This window comes from Odocoileus virginianus, chromosome 13 (assembly GCF_023699985.2).
Source record: "Odocoileus virginianus isolate 20LAN1187 ecotype Illinois chromosome 13, Ovbor_1.2, whole genome shotgun sequence".
Classification (NCBI taxonomy): Eukaryota; Metazoa; Chordata; class Mammalia; order Artiodactyla; family Cervidae; genus Odocoileus; species Odocoileus virginianus.
In genome coordinates this window covers 46,761,323-46,787,160 of record NC_069686.1, presented here as the reverse complement: position 1 = coordinate 46,787,160, position 25,838 = coordinate 46,761,323, and the positions used below count along the sequence as shown (strand labels likewise).

The 25,838-nt window shown below is 34.1% G+C and overlaps 1 protein-coding gene across 1 annotated transcript in view; it reads right to left on the bottom strand.

Moving 5' to 3' along the window:
• LRP1B (LDL receptor related protein 1B) overlaps positions 1 to 25,838 on the bottom strand; it is a 2,064,747-nt gene that overhangs the window by 326,093 nt on the left and 1,712,816 nt on the right. Inside the window, 3 exon segments of the mRNA XM_070476260.1 lie at positions 2,270 to 2,398; positions 6,630 to 6,755; positions 7,382 to 7,574. Of these exon segments, the coding sequence (XP_070332361.1) occupies positions 2,270 to 2,398; positions 6,630 to 6,755; positions 7,382 to 7,574 (448 nt within the window).

Sequence of the window (25,838 nt, the reverse complement as noted above, 5' to 3'; positions counted from 1 at the left end):
GTATTCAAGTTCTAGATTAGAATATCTATGAAAAAACTCTTTTTGATTACTTTAGTGATTCATACTGGGAGATCTTGTCAAATTATACCCACTTTATTGCTTCTGGCATTTACTTCAGGTAGGACAGAAATAAACTTATATCACATATTCATTTCTGAAGAAATGAATCTCTACCTCAAAAGTAATAAAGACACTCCAACACCTATCCCCTATCTCCTTTGCACCCCACAAGTCTTTTAAACCAAGAAAAAGAAGTGTCAAACAAAACATTTATTCCTGAATCAGTGAATTCAAGAGTGAATTCAATTGATCCATAAATTTCTCTTAAAAAAATCATCTTAAAGGACCTACTAGAATTTTTGAAGCAGAAGAATAATTGCCTTCTGAAATCTGTTTACCTTAATAAGAATCTCCTGATATTTTCTGATTTGGGGCAGAAGGTACCACTCACAATAATAATAGCTGCCATTTACTGAAAGCTTGTTTTGTGTGAGGCTCTATATTGAGCATACATATATATATATATATATATATATATATTTATATATTTAATGTTCCCAACCACCATTCCAGCTAGGTTTGCTTTGTAGCGTGCCGTGTTGTTCTTAGTCTCTCAGTTGTGTCTGACTCTTTGAGACCCCAGGGACTGTAGCCCTCCAGTCTCCTCCGTCTATGGAGATTCTCCAGGTAAGAATACTGGAGTGGGTTGCCAAGCATTCTGCCGGGGGATCTTCCTGACCCAGGGACCGAACCCAGGTCTCCCGCATTGCATGCGGAATCTTTACCAGCTGAGCCACCAGGGGGGATTTGTAGTGAGAAACTGAAATATAGGAGACGTAATGGCCTTTCCTCATACTAGTCACAAACTAGCAGATTTGGGAACAAACATTTAAACCCAAATGTGATTCTAAAATCTGAAATCTGAAATTGTCAAACTACAGGCCACAGGCCAAATGCAGCATGTGAACCTGATTTTGTCTGGCTCTGGAACTAATAATGATTTTTACATTTGTAAAAGATTGTTTAAAACACTAGAATATGTGACAAAAGCATATATGACCCACAAAACCACAAAATAGCAGCTTACCCTTTACAGAAAAAGCTTGCTAACCCTTTTTCAGACAAATATTATCTGCCTTCTAAGAAGATAAAAATAATGTGAAATATATTCTCAAGCCAATTCATAATAATGTGAATTTGTAAGCTGATTATTATCACATTTTTATATGCTTTAATATTTTCATGATGTACAGGACATAGCTACTAATTCTGGTAAATGCATCATTTGAGGTAAATTCCCTAAGATTTAGTTACATGTTGATTACAGACAAATTACATTTGACTATCATTTTAACCAAGGATGTTTACTCTGTGATGTAAAAGAGTGAAAAAACTTGTGAATTTCCCAAAATCCACCTTACTCTTGTTATAACTTTCTTTGACCAGAAATAAAACAAAGGAGAAATACAGAAGCCAAATACAACAATTCCAGATATAGATACCTAAATTTTGAAGAGCATATAATACCAATACTATACAGCATAAAAATAAATCAGACCAGTTTAGAAATATTCTAGATCAATTCTACATCAACTATTAGTGATTACATAGATGCATGCTTTTGGAAAAAATATTGTTGAAATGAAGGCGAGTAATAGTTGCTTACTATAGAGTCCAAAAGCCAGTTTATATTTCTATGGGAGAGGGAAAGGTTGACTATCATTTGGTGTCAGCCTCAGAGGCACAACTGCTGGAATTCCATACTTAATGGACACCAGGGCTAAAGCAAGTAGCCTTTGTATCTAAGGACAATAGCCCTGGGATAATCCTAGAGGCAAAATTATTTAGAATGAGTAAGACTGTGATACCAATACAACAATATGCTATTGACTCTTGGTGGACGTTTGCTGCAGGGTAAACCCGCAAAATCCAGTCAATAACTAATACTTCTGACATCTTTAAATGTAATCCTAAAGCCTTTTGCTAATGACTAATAACTAGGCAGTGCAAAACAGGCTCCTGTGTATTTAAATTTATACTTCAAACATGGAAACTATGAGGAAATTCTTCAATTAACATCATGTATATTGGGTAGGAAATGCGGTGCCCAATTTGAATAAGAATAAGCCAAATCAATTGTTAATCTACATGTTAATGAGAGGCAGTAAGAAAATCACACACACAAACCAAATGGAGACAATCTTACTAAAAACTATAAAAATAATTGCAAACATCTCTGAAATGAGAAAATCGAACATTGAAAGCTTACCACAGTAGAGCAGTTTTTCATCTGATTTATCCTTACAATGAGGAATGCCATCACAGGTGAGCTGATAATCAATACATTCTCCATTTCCACACTCAAATTCTGAATAAATATTGCAGGAAGAATTTTTAGCTGAAAAGAAAAAAAGTCAATATTTCATGCAACAACAAACATTTTTGATGTCATAACAATTGTTTACTTTAATCTTAGTCATAAAAATAATTAAAATTTGTTTATATAAAAATTAATGAAGGGCAATTGTTTATGGAATTTCTTTACAAAAAAATTAAGAGGGATGAATTTATTGTGTTGTTTTCAAACTCCCTTTGCAAATGTTCATAAGTTGCCTCACTTTATCTTTGTGTTTAAAGTATGTTTGTGGATTTTGTTAATTATTTAGTGACTGTACATGTGTGGAAAGAAGGAGGAGCTTAAATTTGGGTGACTATATTTATGTATCTTGCTTAGCACTTTATCCAAAAAAAAAATGTTTAAAAAGAGCCAGTGAAATAAGCTCTGTACATACTGAGAGTGATTTTGTATTTTCTTATTGAAATCTCATATATTCTTCAATACACTGAAATTTTTTAGAGTATAGAGTTCTCATCTTGGATGCCTTGAATTGATTCATTTCACTGAAGTCTCACCTCCAAATGTCCTTCCTCCCCAACTACCTGCTGAAAAAAATCTCTGTAACAATTTCTATCACTCAGAAGTATTAGAATTGCTGAAATTATTCCCTATAGAATAGACAGAGCCTTTTGTGCTATTTACATTGTGAGAGGTACCAGGGAGAAAACTCTCTTTTCCTGCCACATGTGATCAGCACCTACTCCTTGAAATGCATGGGAATCTGTAGGGGGTGCTGGTGAAGGACAAAGATAAACTGAAAAGCACATGAAGCAGATGCTTATGGGCTCCAGTTAACCACTGCCATATTGTTCCACTTCTAAGTGCCAGGATTCTTAGAAGAAATTTAAAGCCCGAGTTTGCATGTGATTTGACCAACTTGTGAGTAAAAAAAACAGCCATGAGTACAAGGAAGCTTTTCTACAGCTAGGTTTCATCCCTGGAATGCCAATTTGTGACCCATGTTTTAGAATGATCTCTTTTGGGGAAAATAGACATTTTTCAAAAATGTATTTATTTTTAATTGGAGGATAATTGCTTTATGATATTCTGTTAGTTTCTGCCATACATCAACATGAATCAGCCGTAGGCATACATATGTCTTGTCCCTCTTGATGCTGCCTCCCACCTCCCACACTATCCCACTTCTTTATTTTCGTTCTTAAACAATTGATTTACTAGCAAGCTTTTGGAGTGCAATGTTTCTGCTGCATTATGTGCTGTCTGCTTGCATATACTCAGTCTATTGGGCTTCCCAGGTGGGGCTAGTGGTAAAGAACCTGCCTGCCAATGCGGAAGATGTAAGAGATGCGGGTTAGATCCCTGGATCAGAAAGATCCCCTGGAGGAGAGCACAGCCACCCACTCCGGTATTCTTGCCTGGAGAATCCCATGGACAGAGGAGCCTGGTGGGCTACGGTCCACAGTGTCTCAAAGAGTCTAACACAACTGAAGCGACTTAGCACAGTGCAGCACTCAATCTATTGCTTGTAGAAAAACCATACAAGGAAAGTAAGTCATATTAATTATGTTGGAGGTCATTAGAATTCATTTATCTCTACTAATGCAGGAAATATAGTTTAATTTTATAATTTGCTATCAGCTTTTAGGATTTATTTCAGGAATATTCAATTAAACAGACACTAATACTCTTTGAAGTTCCCAGTGTTTTGTTTCTTTATTATTCCTAGAATGTAACCATTTTTACAGAATATTTATATTTTCTCTATCTATCTATCTATTAACAACTTATAATTTAACTTATTAAATGATAGCCCTCTCTAAAGTTAATTTTGTTTTTCATGGTGCAGTCTAAATTTCTAGTCAGTAGCTAAGGTAGAATGCCATTTTAGAGGAAATAACAAGAAATTAAGAGTCTAAAAATACTATTCACTTTAAAGAATTATTATCTTCAAGAAGAGTGCTGACTTACTGCTCACAATCACCTTAGATCATGAACTGTATAAAATTCATCCATTTACCAAGAATACATTAGCATTCCTAACTTGTTTTATCTATTTTAAACACATACTGTTTAGTTTCTCATTGCCAGTGAAAAATAATCGCTATGATAGAAAATGCTATATTTTGGTTTTATAATCACTGTACCTTTGAGGAAAAGATGATAATATTTATGGTAAATATGGTTTATTATGCAAAAAAAATATTATATGAGCACAATTCTTATTTAGGTATGTTCATTTGAAGAAATAGTATTGAGTATTTTCTGCCTCTCTCTAGAAACAAAAACTGTGGTTCAGCTGTCCTCCATTCTCTTACAAGGTAATTGCTTCATCTAATTATATTTGCTATTCTTATTTCTGTTATGGGTGTTAATAAGGTTAGCAATGTCATGTAAAATGGAATTGCCTAATCTTTTTTTCTCAAGAGTTATGACAACAAATGGTTTTCTCTCCTTTGCCCTCAAGTAGGTGTTAGTAAATAACCTTTCACCCTTGTAATGCTGCCGTTAGCATTCATAAACTGCTCTGGGTGAACTAATTCCGATGTGGACCCCAATATAACAGAAACATCATCATTTCCCAAAGATAGATTTGACAAGAAGAAGCCAAGAGTTACTTTTCAATCTCTCTGCTGAACCACAGAATTTCAATATGAATGCACATTGGATACAAGATACTTCTGTAAAGATTTGTCAGTTCTGAAGAATCCAGTATCACTCTACAGTTCCACGTGAATACAACTATGCTTGTTTTAACACTACAGTTTTCTGTCTGATTCATTCCCTCACATCAATAGTGAGACACAGGTGGCTTAGTAGGGACAGATGGATCTAGTCTATTTTGCTGCAAGGACAGGAATCTACTGTATATAAATAAGCCTTGCTGTTTTGACCAGAGGCATTGGTTTACTATTGGCCTGCAGTGACCTGTGAAAGAAACATGAGTGATTCTAATGCATGGCTAACACTCCAGGCTTACAGATGGCATCGGATCCAGACAATTACAGCTGAAACCACAAAGGCAAACAAATAGAGAGTTTAAGCAATTGCTTGAGCAATTCAGGGAAGTGTTAGGTAATGAAGAAATATTGGAATTGTGGCCCAAATTATTGAAATCAGCTATCTACTGACCAATTACGTCATTCCCTTGTTTGCCTCGACACATTCTTAAAGTCTTTTACTTATTTTGCTAAGAAATGCCCTTTTGGATTATGTGCCAATATACAGTGAGAAAATATGTGTATGTTCCTGCATTAGGTACAGTAGTTTTCCTGGTTAAAAAATTATGTCAAAGTGTTTGTATTAGAAAAAAGTTTCCAAATGTACATGTGTCCAAGAATCACACTTGTTTGTATTAAAATAAAGAACAGGCAAAAGAGAAGATCCTCCTGGTATACAAAGACTGAAAAAAGACAAAAGATGTGATTGAAAAATACTTTCAGCTTATGATTCTTATTTTTATAATGTAGACATATCCAACTCTATTGATTTTCTAAGATGAAAGATAGGAAATAAGTATACAGATGAGAAGAAAAAAATAACTGAACACATCCTAAGAATTTACCAATTTACAGTTTTCCAAGACGCTTCTCTCCTGTCATTCTTACTCACATCTAGTCTTGATGTTAAAGAGAAATTAACCCTTTTTATGTTACTGGATGATTTTCATGACATTATTAGAACACTTGAACCATTATTTACGGTAGTAACAGTTTGGGAAACTTAGCTTGTAAGTATGTACAGTAATGGTACTAATTAAAGATTCTAATGCCTTTGGAAGGTATAAACATCACACAAGGCTGCGATGCTACATTTTTAATTAACAGTTCAGAAATGACTACAAATAAAGGGTGAGCCATTCTTTCTCATTTACATACTCTGACCGACTGTGAGTGGGTTCACTACTAAGCTACTGCCTGTACACTGGTTTTCTTTTGGCTCTAATTAATTTTGCTATTGACTGAATTCTTAAAGTCATAACTCCAAGTTTTCAGATATCATTGTATACAGGCATTTCTCCCATTTGCCCAACATCTTCCAGCCATAATCAGGGAATACAACACTCATCACTATTTGGGTTATTATTACCTATCACATAGTGCTATAGGTAGAATGGTAAGCAGCTCTTTCTAGAATAGAGAGATAAGCCAACAGCGTCTCTAATATCGGAGGAGAGTACAACTTCATACATACACTAAAACAATTCCAATGTCCACGTGTGCCATTTTGAGTAATTTACGTGTCACATCACATCTTAATTCTCTTTACTTACTCACACATCTGTTGTCTTCCAGCAACATTCGATCCCCTCTGCAGGAACAATTCACTCTTCCATTAGGAGTTAAAAGGCACAAGTCATGGCAGCCTCCATTCAATAATGCACATGGAGAAAGTTCACCTGCAATAAAGGCGTTTAATTGGTGTCATTTTATATTGAAGTCCTGTACTGTGTTAATATAGATTAACAGTAAACTGTTAGACAACCTCAATCTCTCAAGATATCTCATGAACAAGGAAGATTCAGAACTTTTGGAAAGCTAAAGATTCCAAATGATAAGTACATTTAAAAATATGTAACAAATCTCTACATTTTCTAACATATTTGTCATTCAATACACTGGTATCTCTAGAAACTACACATATACTACAAACTGCAATTTTGTAGGTATTCCAGTGATTAAAAGAAAATGTTTAGGCCAGATGCAAAGCTTGTTTATCAAACAAGTATTATTATCTTGGAAACAACTTGATTTGAATGATCAAAAATAAGAGGAGTGAGAAAGTGTGAAATAGATATCCAGAAACTAATAATTAAAAGTGAATTGTTCCCCTGGTGATAAATTAAGAAGTACAAAATTTCCATAAAATGTTCAGACAATTTCAATATATTCAATGGTCAAAGCCTGAATACTAGCCCTAGAAACAGTAAGAAAACAAAATCCAGCTAAGTATTACTTAAATATATATATATGTTTTTGAGAGATTATATAATTAAAAATGAATTTGCTTTCTATTGTAACTTACAGCTATTGGTGTCATTGGCAACAGCTATGATACCCATTGGTTGATGTGGAATATCAGAACGAAGAATTTTTGTATCTCCTCCTGTGTACTTGTTAGAACGCAAGATAGCTCTTCTTCCCCAATCTGACCAGAATATATAATTGTCATATACAGCCAGACTGAGAAAAGTTCCTGGCCCAGATCTGACAATCACCTGAAATAAAGTAAAATATCATATTTTTAAAAATGAAACTATCTGCATATTATTTTGCTCAAAAAAAGAGATTATTAGTTTATTTTAATCAATTGAAATAATCAGATAAAAATACATTTCACTGACTGTATTAAGGTTTATTTTAAATATCATAGCCATCCTTACCTTTTGTAACATGCTTACTTAATATTTTGAAGTATATTTCTATCTAATAGTCATTCACTTTAAGCAATTGTGTACGTTTAGTATTATAAACAAAAATCAAGACAAAACTATGAGATTAACTGTTATTACTATCAAACATTTTTATTAAGAAATCATTAGATATGTAGTAAATACTCATTAAGCCTTCAAAACTGTATACAAAATACACAATACAATTTTATACAGGTTATTCCTTTAGATGACACAAATGATTTAGCAGGATATCCATGCAATGGCAAAGAAAATTTAAAAGTAAAGACCAAAAAGTTTCACTCAGATCAAGATGAAGTAAAAGGGACTAGATTTCCCTTCCCAATAAAACAACTAAAAACCTAAGCAAAATATATACAACAAGCCTTTTCAACAAATTGGATATCAGGTAAGAAATGACAGTGATTCCTATGTAACAGGAAATAAACCAAGTGAGTCCCATAACCTCCACAGTTTGTAACCTGAGACAGTGACCAATAGTGACACAGTGCAGAGGGACTCAACAGAGATCAGGGAACTCTGAGTGGAGAGAGCTAAGAGTTATGGGAGTTATGGGAGAGTGATATGGTTAGATCTCACAAGGCTGAGTGTTAGAGAAGGGAATGTACCAGAGGGAGAACTCTGGATATCTGCAAGGGTCCTCCTGGAGTATTCAGCCATATACCAAGCACATGTGCCTTGATTCATGGACCTAAAATTCCAGGTTCCTATGTAATATTGCTCTTTACAGCATCAGACTTTACCTTCATCACCAGTTACAACTGGGTGTTCTTCTTGCTTTGGCTCTGTCTCTTCATTCTTTTTAGAGTTATTTCTCCACTCTTCTCCAGTAGCATAGTGGGCACCTACAGACCTGGGGAGTTCATCTTTCAATGTCATATCCTTTTGCCTTTTCATACTGTTCATGGGGTTCTCAAGGCAACAGTACTGAATGGGCAAATTTAACTCAGATGACCATTATATCTACTACTGTGGCAAGAATCCCTTAGAAGAAATGGAGTAGCCCTCATAGTCAGCAAAAAACTGAAATGCACTTCTTGGGTACAATCCCCCAAATGACAGAATGATCTCTGTTCATTTCCAAGGCAAATCATTCAATATCACAGTAATCCAAGTCCATACTCCAACTGGCAATGCTGAAGTTCAAAGGTTCTATGAAGACCTACAAGACGTTCTAGAATTAATACCCAAAATAGATATCCTTCTCATTATAGGGGACTGGAATGCAAAAGCAGGAAGTCAAGAGATGCCTGGAGTAACAGACAAATTTGGCCCTGGAGTACAAAACAAAGCAGGTCAGAGGCTAAAAGAGTTTTGCCAAGAGAACGCACTCATCATAGCAAACACCCTCTTCCAACAACAAAAGAGAAAATTCTACACATGGACATCATCAGATGGTCAATACAAAAATCAGATTGACTATATTCTTTGCAGCCAAAGATGCAGAAGTTCTATCAGTTGAGTTCCGTTCAGTCACTCAGTCATGTCCAACTCTTTGTGACTCCATGAACTGCAGCACACCAGGCCTCCCTGTCCATCACCAACTGCCTGAGTCCACCCAAACCCATGTCCATTGAGTCGGTCCATCTCATCTTCTACCGTCCCCTTCTCCTCCTGCCTTCAAACTTTCCCAGCATCAGGGTCTTTTCCAATTAGTCAGCTCTTCTCATCAGGTGGCCAAAGTATTGGAGTTTCAACTTCAATATCAGTCCTTCCAATGAACAGCCAGGACTGATCTCCTTTAGGATGGACTGGGTGGATCTTCTTGCAGTCCAAGGGACTCTCAAGAGTCTTCTCCAAAACCACACTTCAAAATCTTCAATTCTTCGGTGCTCAGCTTTCTTCACAGTCCAACTCTCACATCCATACACGACCACTGGAAAAACCATAGCCTTGACTAGACGGACCTTTGTTGACAAAGTAATGTCTCTGCTTTTTAATATGCTGTCTAGGTTGGTCATAAGTTTCCTTCCAAGGAGTAAGCATCTTTTTATTTCATGGCTGCAGTTACCATCTGCAGTGATTTTGAAGCCCAGAAAAATAAAGTCAGCCACTGTTTCCCCATCTATTTGCCATAAAGTGATGGGACAGGATGCCATGATCTTAGTTTTCTGAATGTTGATTTTTAAGCCAACTTTTTCACTCTCCTCTTTCACTTTCATCAAGAGGCTCTTTAGTTCTTCTTCACTTTCTGCCATAAGGGTTATGTCATCTGCATATCTGAGGTTATTGATATTTCTCCTGGCAATGTTGATTCCAGCTTGTGTTTTCTCAAGCCCAGCATTTCTCATGATGTACTCTGCATGTAAGTTAAATAAATAAGGTGACAATATACAGCCTTGACATACTACTTTTCCTATTTGGAACCAGTCTTTTGTTCTGTGTCAAGTTCTAACAGTTGTTTCTTGACCAGCATACAGGTTTCTCAAGAGGCAGGTCAAGTGGTCTGGTATTCCCATCTCTTTCAGAATTTTCCACAGTTTATTGTGATCCACACAGCCAAAGGCTTTGGCATAGTCAATAAAGCAGAAATAGAAGTTCTATATAGTCAGCAAAAATAAGACCTGGAGCTGACTGTGGCTCATATTATGAACCCATTGCCAAATTCAGACTTAAATTGAAGAAAGTAGGGAAAGCTACAAGACTATTCAGGTATGACCTAAATCAAATCCCTTATAATTATACAGTGGAAGTGAGAAAGAGATTCAAGGGATTAGAGAGTGCCTGAAGAAATATGGACAGAGGTTCATGATATCCTACATGATCTCCTACATCCATGACATGTACAGGAGGCAATGATCAATAAAAACTCCAAGGAAAATAAATGCAAAAAGCAAAATGGTTGTCCGAGGAGGCCTTACAAATAGTGGAAAAAGGAAGAGACACTAAAGGCAAAGGAGAAAAAGAAAGATATACACATTTGAATGAAGAGTTCCAAAGAATAGCAAGGAGACATAAGAAAGCCTTCCTCAGTGATCAGCACAAAGAAATAGAGAAAAATGATAGAATGGGAAAGACTAGAGATCTCTTCAAGAAAATTAGAGATACCATTGGAATACTTCATGTAAAGATGGCACAAAAAATGACAGAAATAATATGGACCTATCAGAAGCAGAAGATATTAAGAAGAGGTAGCAAGAATACACATAAGAACTATACAAAAAAGATCTTCATAGCTCAGATAATCAGGATGGTGTGATCACTCACCTAGAGCCAGACATCCTGGAATGCTAAGTCAAGTGGGCCTTAGGAAGCATCACTAGGAACACAACTAGTGGAGGTGATTGAATTCAGGTTGAGCTATTTCAGATCCTAAATGACGATGCTGTTAAAATGCTACACTCAATTTGGCAGCAAATTTGAAAACCTCAGCAGTGGCCACAGGACTGGAAAAGGTCAGTTTTCATTCCAATCCCAAAGAAAGGCAATCCCAAAGAATGTTCAAACTACCACACAATTGCACTCATCTCACATGCTAGCAAAGTAATGCTCAAAATTCTCCAAGCCAGGCTTCAACAGTATGTGAACTGTGAACTTCTAGATGTTCAAGCTGGTTTTAGAAAAGGCAGAGGAAGCAGAGATCAAATTACCAACATCCGTTGGATCATAATAAAAGCAAGAAAGTTCCAGAAAAGCATCTACTTCTGCTTTATTGACTATGCCAAAGCTTTTGACTGTGTGGATCACAGCAAAGTGTGGAAAATTCTTAAAGACATGGAAATAAATACCAGGCCATATGACTTGCCTCCTTTCTCAGGCAGACCTCCTGTATGAAGGTCAAGAATCAACAGTTAGAACTGGACATGGAACAACAGACTGGTTCCAAATTGGGAAAGGAGTACATCAAAGCTGCATATTGTCACCCTGCTTATCTAACTTATATGCAGAGTATATCATGAGAAATGCTGGGCTGGATGAAGCACAAGCTGGAATCAAAATTGTTGGGAGAAATATTGATAACCTCAGATATGCAGATGACACCACCCTTATGGCAGAGAGTGAAGAAGAACTAAAGAACCTCTTGACGAAAGTGACAGAAGAGAATGAAAAAGTTGGCTTAAAACTCAACATTCAGAAAACTAAGATCATGGCGTCCGGTCCCATCACTTCATGGCAAATGGATGAGGAAACTTTGGAAACAATGACAGACTTTATTTTCTTGGTCTCCAAAATCACTGTACATGGTGACTGCAGTCATGAAATTAAGATGCTTGCTCCTCGAAAGGAAAGCTATAACCAACCTAGACAGCATATTAAAAAGCAGAGACATTACTTTGCTAATGACATTACTTTGTCCAGCTGGTCAAAGCTATGGTTTTTCCAGTAGTCGTTTATAGATGTGAGAGTTGGACCATAAAGAAGCTGAATGCTGAAGAATTGATGCTTTTGAGCTGTGGTGTGGACAAGACCCTGAGAGTGCCTTGGACTGCAAGGAGATCCAACCAATTCATCCTAAAGGAAATCAGTCCTGAATATTCGTTGAAAGGACTTGATGCTGAAGCTGAAACTCCAATATTTTGGCCACCTGATGTGAAAAACTGACTCATTGGAAAAGACCCTGATGCTGAGAAAGATTGAAGGCAGAAGGAGGAGGGGACGACAGATGGTTGGACAGTATCATCTACTCGATGTACATGAGTTTGAGCAAGCTCCAGGAGTTGGTGATGGACAAGGAAGCCTGGCGTACTGCTGTTCATTGGTTTGCAAAGAATCACATGTCACTGAGCTACTGAAATGAACTGAAAAAAGTACCTGCACATGTGCATGAAGCATTGAAAGGGATTAGAGAAAAGAGTTTCCAAAATTTACATGGGTCCAAGAATCACACTTACTAAATTAAATAAAAATTGGAAGAGAGAACAAGTAAATACGAAACAGGAAATAAAAAAGCAGGGGGAAATCAATGAAAGTAAAAGATAGCTTTTTGGGATCAATAATATTAGTAATACATAATGATGCAGTGAGGTTTATCCAAGGAATACAGGTTTAGTTAGCATTTTTAAAGCCTATCAGCATAATTTATCACATTAACAGGCAAAATAAGAAATCCCCTAGGAATATCTCCATAAAAGCAGATTATTTATTGGTTGGATCTAACATCCATTCCTGACAGAAACTCAGACTGGAACTAGGAATAGAAAAAAACTAGGAATGGGACAGGAATAATCATTCTTATTATTTCTATCACACATTATCCTAGGGTTAATAGCCTGTATATTTAGGCAAGAAAACAAAATAAAAAACATTTTGATTGGGGGTCAAATTCTTATCACTTATATCTCTCATGACCAAGAATCTTGTTAGGCCACTTTAGCCAGGATTTTCCCTTACCTCTGACAATTCCTCATATTAATTGTCCATCCACTGACAGCTTGTTTGCTCCCGAGCTAAAATGTCTACTTTCCTTCTATTTAGAGTTGAGCTCAGCCTCTCTCTTCTACTGCAAAACCCCACTGCAGTAATCTCTATATCCATCCTGATAGTTCTGAATAAAGTCTGATTTACCATTTTAACAAGAGTCATAGATACTGTTTTCCTTAACACAGTCAATGTAATACTACTGAGAAATAAAAAGGATGAATTATTGATGTATGTCACACTGTGGATAAATTTCAAAATAATCATGCTGAGTGAAAGAAGCCAGACAAAAGGGAGTATAAAGTATATGCTGCTATTCATATAAGCTTCTACAAAATGAGAAATGATCTGTAGTAACAGAAACAACAACAACAAAAAAAACACAACAAAAATGCTTCCTGGGGATAGAGTGGGAAGGAGTAGAGTGCAAAAAGAAGGATTAAAAAGGGAAATAAAATCTGTAGAACTCACTTATGTTCATTATCTTGATGTGATGATGACTCACCGAAAATGTGCATGTGTATGTGTGTGAAGATTTTTACAATTTAAATATTTAAATTTTAATGTATATAAATCATATCTGAATTTTTTAAAAATAAAAGCTAGTAATTAAAAAAATGTATTTTCAGAAATAACATTAAGTATATATGACTGCAACAGCATTAAGAAGGACAAGATAAATCAGAAAATAGACATATTTGTTGTCCAGTCATTTTTATTTATCTTTTGCTTCTAAATCTAATCCATAGGGGACCTATCCAAATAACTCCTCTGAACTCTATAGAAAATCAGTGAATGATATAAGGGATGGTTTAAAATTTAAGCATACCTCTTAGGTGAATGAAGTACTGATTTCTAGAAGAGAGAAACCAATATGAATTTTCTCTTCTAGCAAGGAAATGAGATATAATTTTAGTAATTGAATAATAAACATACAAAAGAAGAGGGAAAGAAAGGACTCTAAGTTTTAAAGAAGTGAAGTTTATAATACTTTGCCTCTAAGACAGCAAAAAGTTCAAAGAATACCTCTCAAGGCATTGATATAATTTATTTTGCTTGGTTTCATTTAGAAGAAATTTTTGTCTCCTTATTGTGGACAAAATACATAAATGGTGATGTTGGAACATATTTTGAATAAAGAAATTGGCTTTTTGCCTTTCAACATCACAGTCAGGAAGGCTTGATGATCAACATCCAATTCATAGATACAGAATTTACTCAGTTGTCTCTATTTTAGAAATCATTGTGTTATAATGAGAAGGGCTCATTAGGCCCACATACAAATGGAAGCATGATCATTCCTGAGCAGAGTGGGTTTGGGGAAGATGCTTTACATTAAAAAAAAAATGTAGCTTTCTCATCTTTATTTTGGAGGTGATTAAAACCTGTTTCAACAATTTCACAAGGCTGTTATAAGGATGTATGCAGAAATGTTTTGACTATCTTATATTGCCATATATATATATGTACATAGATACATCTCATTTACCTGTCACATCTAAGTTTAATAGTAACTTTTGTAATTTCTGCCTCCAGGTCTATTAGAAAATAGTTATTTTTATATAAAAATCAAGCTAAGAAAACTCAATAGGAATATTTTTGTAGAAATAAATAAATCAATTAGATTCTTTGGCCTTGATGTATTAAATATGTTAAACAGAGACCTAGCTAAGTTACTATTCCCTGTAATCAGAAAAAAATAAATAAATTATAAAGGAACTTTCACATGAATGATGACTTCATGGGAATGATCCTGAAGAAACAAATACCCTTCGTAGTGCCACATATTGCCTTCTTAGGAATTAAAACATTCTAGGGTTAAACCATTTATTGACCTCTAAAATTGATGTGTTTTGGAGAAAACAGATAATCCTGAGAATGTGATCATTTAAAAAAATAGTCCTCTTTCTCTACTCCATCCTATATCAAACTCTAAATTATTATGAGATTATTAACAATGTCACCTTCCTAATTTCCAAAATTTTCCCTCATCCATTCTTAATTAACTGGCACTTACTCTCTATAGAAACAATTCATTTTTATTCTGATTATATAAGTAATTTCTGTTCTATAGGCCAATGTTTCTCGAGTAGTAATGTACATACAATTCACTTTGAGATTTGTTAAAACTCATATTCAGATTCAATAAATTAAGATTGGAACCTCAGATTCTTCATTTCTAACAAACTTCCAAGTGTTGTTGCTGATGCTGCTGTTTGGGAATTCACTTTAAAAAGCAAGAATTATAAAACAGAGAAAAGCAGAAAAGTAAAATAAATAACAATCTTACCACACAAATCTAACTGCTTATCATTTTAGATTAAATATATATTTATATATATATATTTCTTTACAAATTGACAGACACATGAGCTATCCAAAGTTTCTTGAGATTAAGTAAAATCAATTTTAAAAGTTTAGCTTAAAAAAAAGCAACTATATCCAAAATTTATCTTCTTTAAAGATGATAAAAAGATGTAAAAAGATGTCTTTCTTGATCTGTCACATATTAGAACACTTTATTTTACAAAGGGAGAAGAGAATTCTATATGTTCTCCTGGCTCTGTGCTTAGAACAATTTTACTGATGTAAGTGCAAGACACATTGCTGTATAATAGTGGTTTTCACCTTACCTTCACCCCTCCAAACACACACACACACACACACACACACACACACACACACACACACACTACAGAACTACAGCATGGGGAAAACTAAGGTTAAAATGGACTTTGTATCCTACGTGCTGTGCTGTGCTTAGTCGCTCAGTCACGTCTGACTCTTCACAACCCGATGGATTGTACCCCACCAGGCTCCTCTGTCCATGGGAATTCTCTAAGCAAGAATACTGGAGTGGGTTGCCATGCCCACCTCCAGTGTTTTTACCCTATAGGAAATCTGAAAAGATTGATGATTTTTAAAAGTGTAAAAGTGTAATTTAGCATTCCTCATTTGTATTTCTTTGGAAATAACATGTTATTCCATAGTTAATGTTTCAGGAGTATAGAAGATCACCTAAAATAATGTTATGGACTGAATGTTTGTGTAGCCCTGAAATTCATATGTTGAAATCTTAACCTTGTAACCCACCATGTGATGCTTGTAGGTGGAACCTTTGAGAGGTAATTCAGTTAGATGAAGTCATGCAGGTGAGGGCCCTGTGATGGGATCAGTGCACTTATAGGAAGAAGACAAAGCTCTCTCTTGGTCTTCATGGAGGATATGCAGCAAGAAAGAAACCACTGCGAGCCAGGAAGAGGTTGTCACTTGAACCCGAACATGCTGGCATGCTGAGCTCAGATTCCTCAGCTAGAACCATGAGAAATGAATGCCTGTTGTTTAAATCACCCAGTTAATGGTATTTTGTTATAAGGTGCACATGTTCTAAGTCACTTCAGTCAAGTCCAACTCTTTGTAACCCCATGGACTGTAGCTCACCAGGCCCCTCTGTCAGTGGGATTCTCCAGGCAAGAATACTGGAGTGGGTTGCCATTTTCTCCTCCAGGGGATCTTCCTGACCCAGAGATTGAACTGGCTGTCTCCTGTATTGGCAGACAGGTTCTTTACCACTAGTTCCACCTGGGAAGCTTGTTATAGCAACAGTAGCCAAGTGAGACTGCTTTACTTTGTTCCTTTTTGAAGAGTCAGGTTTTAAGATTTATATCTGCTTAAATTTCAATAAATATTTTTAAATCCACAAAATAAAAGAAATATGATAGAAATATTACTAGAAATGATAACATCTATACTGTGCTACCTGGGAAGATTTTCCTGAGAGAAGTAAGGATGAATAGGTAGTACAATGAAAAGAGAAGGTAAAGCTTTTGACAGTGGGGATGCATGGTGCAAAAGCTGAGGAAGGGGAAAGAGGAAGTGCTGGAAAAAGGAGAAGAGGTTAGGTGAGCATGATTATCACTCAGACATCTAGGGAGAAGATCCCATGAGGAGCCTGATGAGAAACGACCGAAGGGCAAATATGTAGGGCCTTCCTTCCTATAGGCCAAGGTCATGAGTCTGTTCTGAAAGTAGTAGTAAATTATTAATTTTTAAAGCATACAAATGTCATTATTGCTTTGTAGTTTAAAGATTATTCTGCCTCTGGTGTAGACAGTAGATTAGATAAGAGCAAAAAGACTTTCAGGGAGACCAACTAAGATCAACCGCATTTGTCCAGACAAAGCGTAACACTTTTGGTATTTTGAGCAAGAAAGATGAAGAATACAAATATTAGGGAAGCACTTGCAAACTAATGACTCTCTATTAAACTTTCTATCAGAACTCACAAGGGTTTTCATCACTCACCATTCATTCATCCTTTTACCTTTTTTTTTTTTAATAAACAATGGTAGTTAACTCTCATGAAGAGTTAACACTTCCTGAATGCTTATGATACACAGGATATGCATGTATTGTATGTATCATACCAAATTTAATCTCATACTAATTTATCTGGTGGTTACTATCTCAGTTCATATTTTATTGATGAGGATTGAAGCTTAATAAGTTTATGAAATCAGCCCAAAGCCACATATTTACTCAATAATTTGAGGCTATTTCAGACCCAAAGCAACTAAGACCTGAATTAACTTGTATATACAAAATCTGACTTGGTAAAAGAGATAGGAGAAACTATTGGATATTATAAGATATATATGTATGTATACTGCTCTTATTATTACATATATGCTCCTTAAGTTAGGGACTGCAGCAATTTCTTCAATCCTTTTTTTCTATTTAGTATCATATTTTACATGAACAAAATAGACACTCAGTAAACACTGCTAAATCATTAAGAATGAAAAATAAATTATATTAGCTAAATGTAGATTAAAATAGTTATTTTTTATGGATAGGAATAGTTATTTTTATCACAATGAAAGTTTTTCTTTGTTGCTACCAAAAACAATTTGGTATGCACAACTTTTGTAAATTTTCATCCTTATGGAGCTTAGTAGTTTACTTCTCTACTTCTGCTGACACAGAGAAAGGAGAAAAAACATTCAATTAGTCTATAATTATGCATGCTACTTTCATAGAGTACAATAGTTTCCACTAAGAATTGAGCTGACTTTAGACATTTCACTGGTGAGAGTTCCATGTGGAAAAGAGAAGTGAAATCCACAAATTATGCTTTCTCATCTCTGTGTTAAACATTTTAATCATAATTTCTTAAATACTGTACCTTCCAAGCTTAATCAGCATTTTTATTTACAACACAGAAGCTTTGTCATCATAAATCACATGCTACCATGTTATGTGGCAATACACCATTATGACATTATTTTCAGGTAGTTTAACCTTGAACCTATAAACAGGTTCATGTTTCAAAATAATATTGTTAATTCAGATAATGTATTTCACTTAATCACTTAATCTCATGTGTTTCCTCATACATACAATTAAATTGGTAATTCACAACTACAATTGACTTAAAGCTATGTGTCAGGAATTTAGAGACTAAAATATGCCTTTTCCTGTCTTGAAACTTTACTGGCACTTTATTGGTAGAAGTGCTGGAACTAATCAAGGAATAAAAAAATATTCAGTTTTACAAGCCAGACAACATATTTCCAATACCCAGATGCTAAATATTAAATCAAACAATTTAAAAGCCAAGCAAACAGGAAGTTTTCCAAATATCCCATCCGATCACCTCACTGACAAGATCATAAATGATCATTATGAGAAATGACAACTTGGCCCCTGCCATAGTCAGGCATGACAAAGTGTTACAGATTGCAAAGAAGCAATTGCTGTTTTTTAGCCTGGGAGAAAATGCAGATGAGGTAAATAAGCAACTTGAAACTGAGAAATATTTAGCTTATGGATAGTCATCTATATTTAACTTGTCTGTGTATGTTTGCAGGACAAATATAAAATGTTTAAATGTCATTAGTGTACAATCAAATTTGAAAAGAACAACATTCACAGCAATCATCTAAAAGGCTACTTATTGTGTGAGAAGTTACCAGCCTCTGTTAGAGCGGCAGACTCTTCAGAGAGAGATTAAAGAATGGATTATTTTGATTTTATACTCTCTCTTTCTGATCTCTCTATTGATCACACTCAATCAAAAGCCAGAGGACAGGGAGCCATTTGACTACATAGGCAAGTCTTTAGTGGGAAAAGAACAGTGGAGGAGGATGGAGAAAAGATCTGGTAGATATGCTAGAGAGAAGTAGTAGAAAGAACACTATTACAAGACTCATTATTTTTCCTTGAATAAGCTTTTGGTGTCTTGGGACTCTTAATCTGGAAAATATGATAGTAAAAGGCAATGACTCGGCTCCCTTCCCAAAGAAACAGGATGGATAATATATTCTCTTGGATTACTCAAAAGACTAATGAGAAAAAAAATGAACTGTGATGTTCCTGAAGTGTTATAGCCAATGCTGAATGGACTTTGAGCAAGTCTTGATTGTCTTGGCTCCATATATGATTATAGTTACTAAAATTACAGTTTATCCAAAAATCTGACTTAGGTATATTTAGACAGTTTTTGGGCTTCCCTTGTAGCTCAACTGGTAAAGAATCTGCCTGCAATGTGGAAGACCTGGGTTCGATCCCTGGATTAGGAAGATCCCCTGGAGAAGGGAAAGGCTAGCCATTCCAGTATTCTGTCCTGGAGAATTCCATGAACTGTATAGTCCAGAGGGTCACAAAGAGTCAGACATGACTGAGCAACTTTCACATCACAGACAGTTTGGGATTCATAAACTGATTTGTATCCATAAAGAATAAACTTTTTAAGAAAAGTAGTATATTTTTTAGTTAGTTCCTTCTGCTTTGAATTCCTTCCAGATCCTTCCATTGTGAGACCCAATTCAAGAGTTACTTCTTTTGGGAATCCCTTCCCAGGTGCCTGAAGCAATATGGCTTCTTCTGCATATTCAGACAGTTTCAACACACATTCATTGTAACACTAATCAGGGGCTATGATAAGAACATTTTTTCAAATCTATAGATAAATATATTTTTATGCATAGATAAATAGAATAGAACATATTTAACATTCAATGATTACTTATTGGTTGAATTCAATCAATAAATGAGTGATTAAAAAAACATTTCTCTCTGTATTTTTTATTTTTTCTTCCCATATTTGTATTTATTTATTCCTTTTCTGTTTTTAGTATACCTTTATATGAACTTTGAATTCAACTTTGTACTTTATTATGTACAGAAAGATAAACTCTTTTCTTTACAAAAAGGTATTACTAGCTTGTTTTACTGAAGAACGATAGACATCATCTTCTCAGGATTATATCATACATTTGACAGTATTACTCTCTAGGTCATTGTCTAAATACAACTCTCTATACTGAATTACTAGTCTTAATTTTTCAAATAAAGACCTACTATCAAACAAAATTTCAATATTATTTTAAATGCTACATTGTAAGATGTTAAACATTATCCTGCATAAAAGGATGATTATTTGTTTGCATGAATATATATTTTTCAATGTATGTGATTATGTGACTACAACTTAGCACTTACTACATTTAAAAGAAACTTTTGCCTAGGACAATGAGCCTGGGCTCTGAAGTTAGAATGTTTGGGATCACGTCTAGCACATTCTCTTATTTTGCAACCTGGTGCTTGTTATTTCACTTTTCCAGGCCTCTCTTTTCTCACTTTTAAAATAACCAAAGAATTAATATTTATCATAAAATTTCAGAAATGATACATATAAAATCCTTAGCATGGTCACATAAAGTAAGCTTTTCATAAATGTTAGCTATAATTATCTTTGCATGAATGTAATAGGATTTAAATAGGTTTGTAAAGGTAGGTTTAGAATCTTAAATACACTTGTTTTATTCTTATTTTTTAAAATGTTGCAAAATATTCTAATATAAACTTTGAGAATAGATTTTATCTATTTTAAAACTCTGATCACCTTCAGTATTAGAACTGCAAGTGATGGAGTTACATTGAGCAGATTTACAATTCTGGAAGTAAAAAGATTTCTGTTTGTTATGTATGTAGGGAAAGAGAAGTTCATGCTTCTCTGAACATTCTTAGGATTGCTAGCCAAGAGCAAAACCAAAACAAAAGAGCAAACCTCATTTGAATTGTTAAATATCACTTTGTAAAGTGACAAAAGATGTATGATTAAAGGTTATATCTAAAATGTTTACTTAATCATTTTATTTTTTGTAATATAAAAGTATATGTAAATAAAATCATAATATAATGTATATTATTATTGATATATTGTACCTTGTAAATGCTACACATATAGCCATAGGCTACTCCACAGTTAATTTAATAAATATGCATGTATTTATAAATGTATATGGAACAGTGGGAAGGTAAATTATAAAAATATATTTGAATTTTCATAAATACATGGTAATGTCATCCTAAAATTTTTCTTGATTAATCAAATTGAAAGACATAATTTAAAAAAACTCAAATTCAATAAAAACTACTATAGGATATAACTGCATAATCATATATACATATATACATCTTCCTTAATTATGCATATTATTTTCATTTTCAATCAAATTCATCGGAGTATAATTTATATACCAAGTGAATTCAACTTATTTTTAACAATCACAATAATGGTGCACACACTCCTTCCCATCTGCAACTTCCAACCTCACATCTTTTTCCTTAGAAGCAAACATTCATCTGTTTCTTGAGGAATGCTTTTTTCTAACGCTATTTTTAGAATTGTAGTCTTGCATGGTTATTAAATCTGAATTCCTATAATTTTTAACATTAAGGAATGTGCTTTAAAAATGTGTCCTAATAAAATTAATTTTATTCAATAGGAGGCTATTAGATGACACAAAAATTCAAAACAAAAGCTTAAAAATAACACAAATGTAAAAACAAAGTGAGTAAAAGCAGCATCATCCTTCTTACATCTAGAGGTGAATGTGTTTGTTAATCTTTTTCAAGATCCTCTGAAGTCAGTGAAATGGTCTATAATGCCCTATAAGACTTGGCCCTTCACCCCTCTAGAATTATCAGCTACTACTCACCTCCATGCTCAAGTATTCTCTCTGCTTTAGCTACAGCAGCCTCTCGATTATGTCTCACATGTATGTCTCACAAGGTCTTCACAGTGGCTGTTGTCTATTCCTGAGGGACTCTGACTCCAAAATATCCACATGGCAAACAAGCTTATTCCTTCTAGAATTAGCTCAAATATCACCTTTTCAATGAAAGAGGTTTATCTTGAGTTTCTTACTGTAACCTGTATACCTCTGCTATGTCACATCCAATTCCCCTATGCTACTCTATTGAAGGCAGGAGGAGAAGGGGACAACAGAGGATGAGATGGTTGGATGGCATCACTGACTCGATGGACATGAGTTTGAGAAAGTTCTGAGAGATGGTGCTGGACAGGGCAGTCTGGCGTGCTGCAGTTCATAGGGTTGCAAGGAGTCGGACATGACTGAGTGACTGAACTTAATTGATGCCACTCTACTTTGTACCTGGGTCTACTGCTTGCTATCTGTCTTCTCCTGCTGGAATATAAGCTTCCTGAAAGTGGGTATCTTTATCTATTGTGTCCACTGATGAATGCTAACCACTTAGATAGCATTTTGTACGTATTAGACAATCAATAATATCTGTTGAACAAAAGAATGAATTGACTGATCTACAGGGAAATGCAGATCAAAACCAGAATGGGATATTACCTCAAACCTACTGAATTGAATATAATCAAAAGACAAATAATAACAATTATTGGCAAGGATGTAGAGAAATGAAACCTCATACACTAGTTGTGAGAATGTAAAATGATACAACCACTTTAGAAAACAGCCTAGCAATACTTCAAATTGTTAAACAGTTTCTATGTGATACATCAAGTTCACTGTTGGTATAGAAAAATGAAAATATATTCCCACACTAAAATTTTCACATGACTATTCATTGCAACACTATTCATTCCAGCCAAAAGTGGAAACAATTCCAATGTTCATCAACTGATAACTGATGAATGGATAAACAAAATGTGATACTCCCATACACTGGAATATTCTTCAGCAATGAAAAGAAATGTTTCATGGTATAATATTAATGAATCTTGAAAGCATACTAATTAAAGGAGCTAATCACAGAGGATCACATAATGTATGATGCTATTTATAGTAGATATCCAGGATAGACAAATCTATAAACAGGGTGAGTGGATTCATGGTTGCCTAGGAATGTGAGAATGGGACTGGAGTAGCATGGCTGAGGGATACATAAATGAATGTTAAAATTCAAGGACTGCTTATTTCCATCAGATACTTAATAATTTAATAAGAGGCAAAAAGAATATAGATATCTGTCAGGTTATCTGAGTGATCAAACCAAATGATGATCAAGTTAATATAACCATTAATAAGACATATCAATATGATGTTCACCTTGATATAATACTGTTGAAAGAGGAAAACATCACTAATGTAGCTTTTCTCCCAAAAATTTTAACCAGAATTTAACTATGACAAAGTATCCTTCAGAATCAAAATTGAGGGATATCCTAAAGAAAATAGAACAATACTCATTAAATGTATTTGTAAAAAGAGACAAAATACAGTTAGGGCAATATCTCAGATTAAAGGCAAATAAGGAAACATAACAACCAATTGCAATATGTATTCCAGGATTGTAACCTGGTTTACAAAATAAATGTTAGCTGTACACCTGAAAACATGTGAAAAAGATCTGTATATCAACTAATATTTTATATAAATCACAATTGTATTTTGGTAAGAATTTTATTATTGGTAAAGGATGTAAATGAGCTTTATATTATTTTTAACTTTTTTGTAAGTCTAAAATTACTTCAAAATTTAAAATTACATAATAATAAATATGAAATACTTAAAATATATTTAACAAAATATGTATAAGATCTATATACTGAAAACTGACAAACATTAATGAGAGAATTAAAGACCTTAATAAGTCAAAATATACCATGTTTATCAATCACAAGATTCATTACTATTAAGATATCAATTCTCATATAATTTGTCTATAAATATAGTGAAATCCAAATCAAAACTCCAGCAAGGGAGTTTGTTGGAAATATCAAACTGATTCTAAAATTTTTATGGACAGAAAGAAACCCCCAATAGCCTATTAATGATATTTACATAATTTTTTACAAAAGTACAAAGTTAAATCCATGAGGAAAGGGTGGCCTTTTTAAAAAATGAAATTGGAGCAATGGAGATATATATATATATATATATATATATATATATATATATATATATATATATATATATGGATAGAGAGATAGAGGAGTGTGTGTGTACAGAAAGAAAGGAAAGCAAAAAAGAAAGAGGGGGGAGGAAAGGGAGGGAGGAAGACCTCCAACCCAGATAATTCATTCCAATGGTGAATTCTTTCATAGAGGCAAGAAAGAAAGAACACCTACACAAACTTTCTCAGAAAATAAAGGAAGAAGAAACACTTTTCATCCCATTTCATGAGACTAGAATAAACCTACACCTAAATCCAACAAAAGCATTACAAGAAGAAAAAAATATCTACAGGTCAGTATTTCTTATTCAGATCAATGAAAATACTTTAAACAAACAAAATAAAATAGCAATGCAAATGTAATTTCATGTAAAAACAGTGACAAGGATGGTCAAGTATGGTTATTCTCATGAATGTCATGTTGCTTTCATATTCAAAAATCAATTAGTATCTAATTTGACAAAAATCAAAACCCATTCATGATAAAATAATCAACAAATTAGAAATAGAAGGTAATTTCCTCAAACTGATTAAGGAATCAATTAATAATTTACAAGGTATCTTAATACATAGTGGCAAAAATCTGAATAGTTTTCCCCTAAATTATAAAACCTCTGGAAAAAACAAAGCAATATCATTTTGACCTTGAAATGGGCAAAAATTTTTTTGATAAATATAAAAAGTGTGAACAATAAAAGAAATAACTGATAAATTGAAATTCTTCACAATCAACACATTTTGCCTTCAAATATATAATTTTTAAAAAAGGCAAACCACAGACTAGGAGAAAATCTACACATCATAATTATCAGGCAAGGTACTTAAATCCAAAGTAAATTTTAAAGCCCAGGACTTCATCATAAGAAGGCAAAAAATACAAATACATAAAAATCAGTAAAATATGTTAACAAATATTTCACAAAGACAATAGACATGTGGCTAGTAACAACATGAAAAGATGCTAAACAATATTAGTATAGGAAAATGCATATTAAAACCACAAAGGGACACTAATATTCACTCCAATGGTGGTGAGAATAGCACTTTAATAAAGTGCTGGCAGGACACTAAGATGATGTGTATTCACTTTGGAAAGCTCTTTGTTTCTTAAGAATTAAACATGTACCTACCATATACCCTAGACAGTAAAAATGCATTAGGAAAATTTGTGGAATGTAGAGGTGTGTTATATATCTTGAGTGTGATGGTAATTATATGACCCTACATATTTTTCAAAAGTCAACAAATTGTATACTTACATTAAGTGACTTTACTGTATATAAATTAAAATTCAATTCCATTGATTATTCCAAAAAATTGCAATTTGGGTAATTTGATAAAAAGAAGTATTATTTTTAAGGTACAATAATGTTATTTTGCCTTTAAAAACTAAAAAAATAAAAATTCCTAGCATTTATATACTAAAATACAGATAGAATGTTTTAATGGCTAAGATTTGTTTCAAGATAATCCATA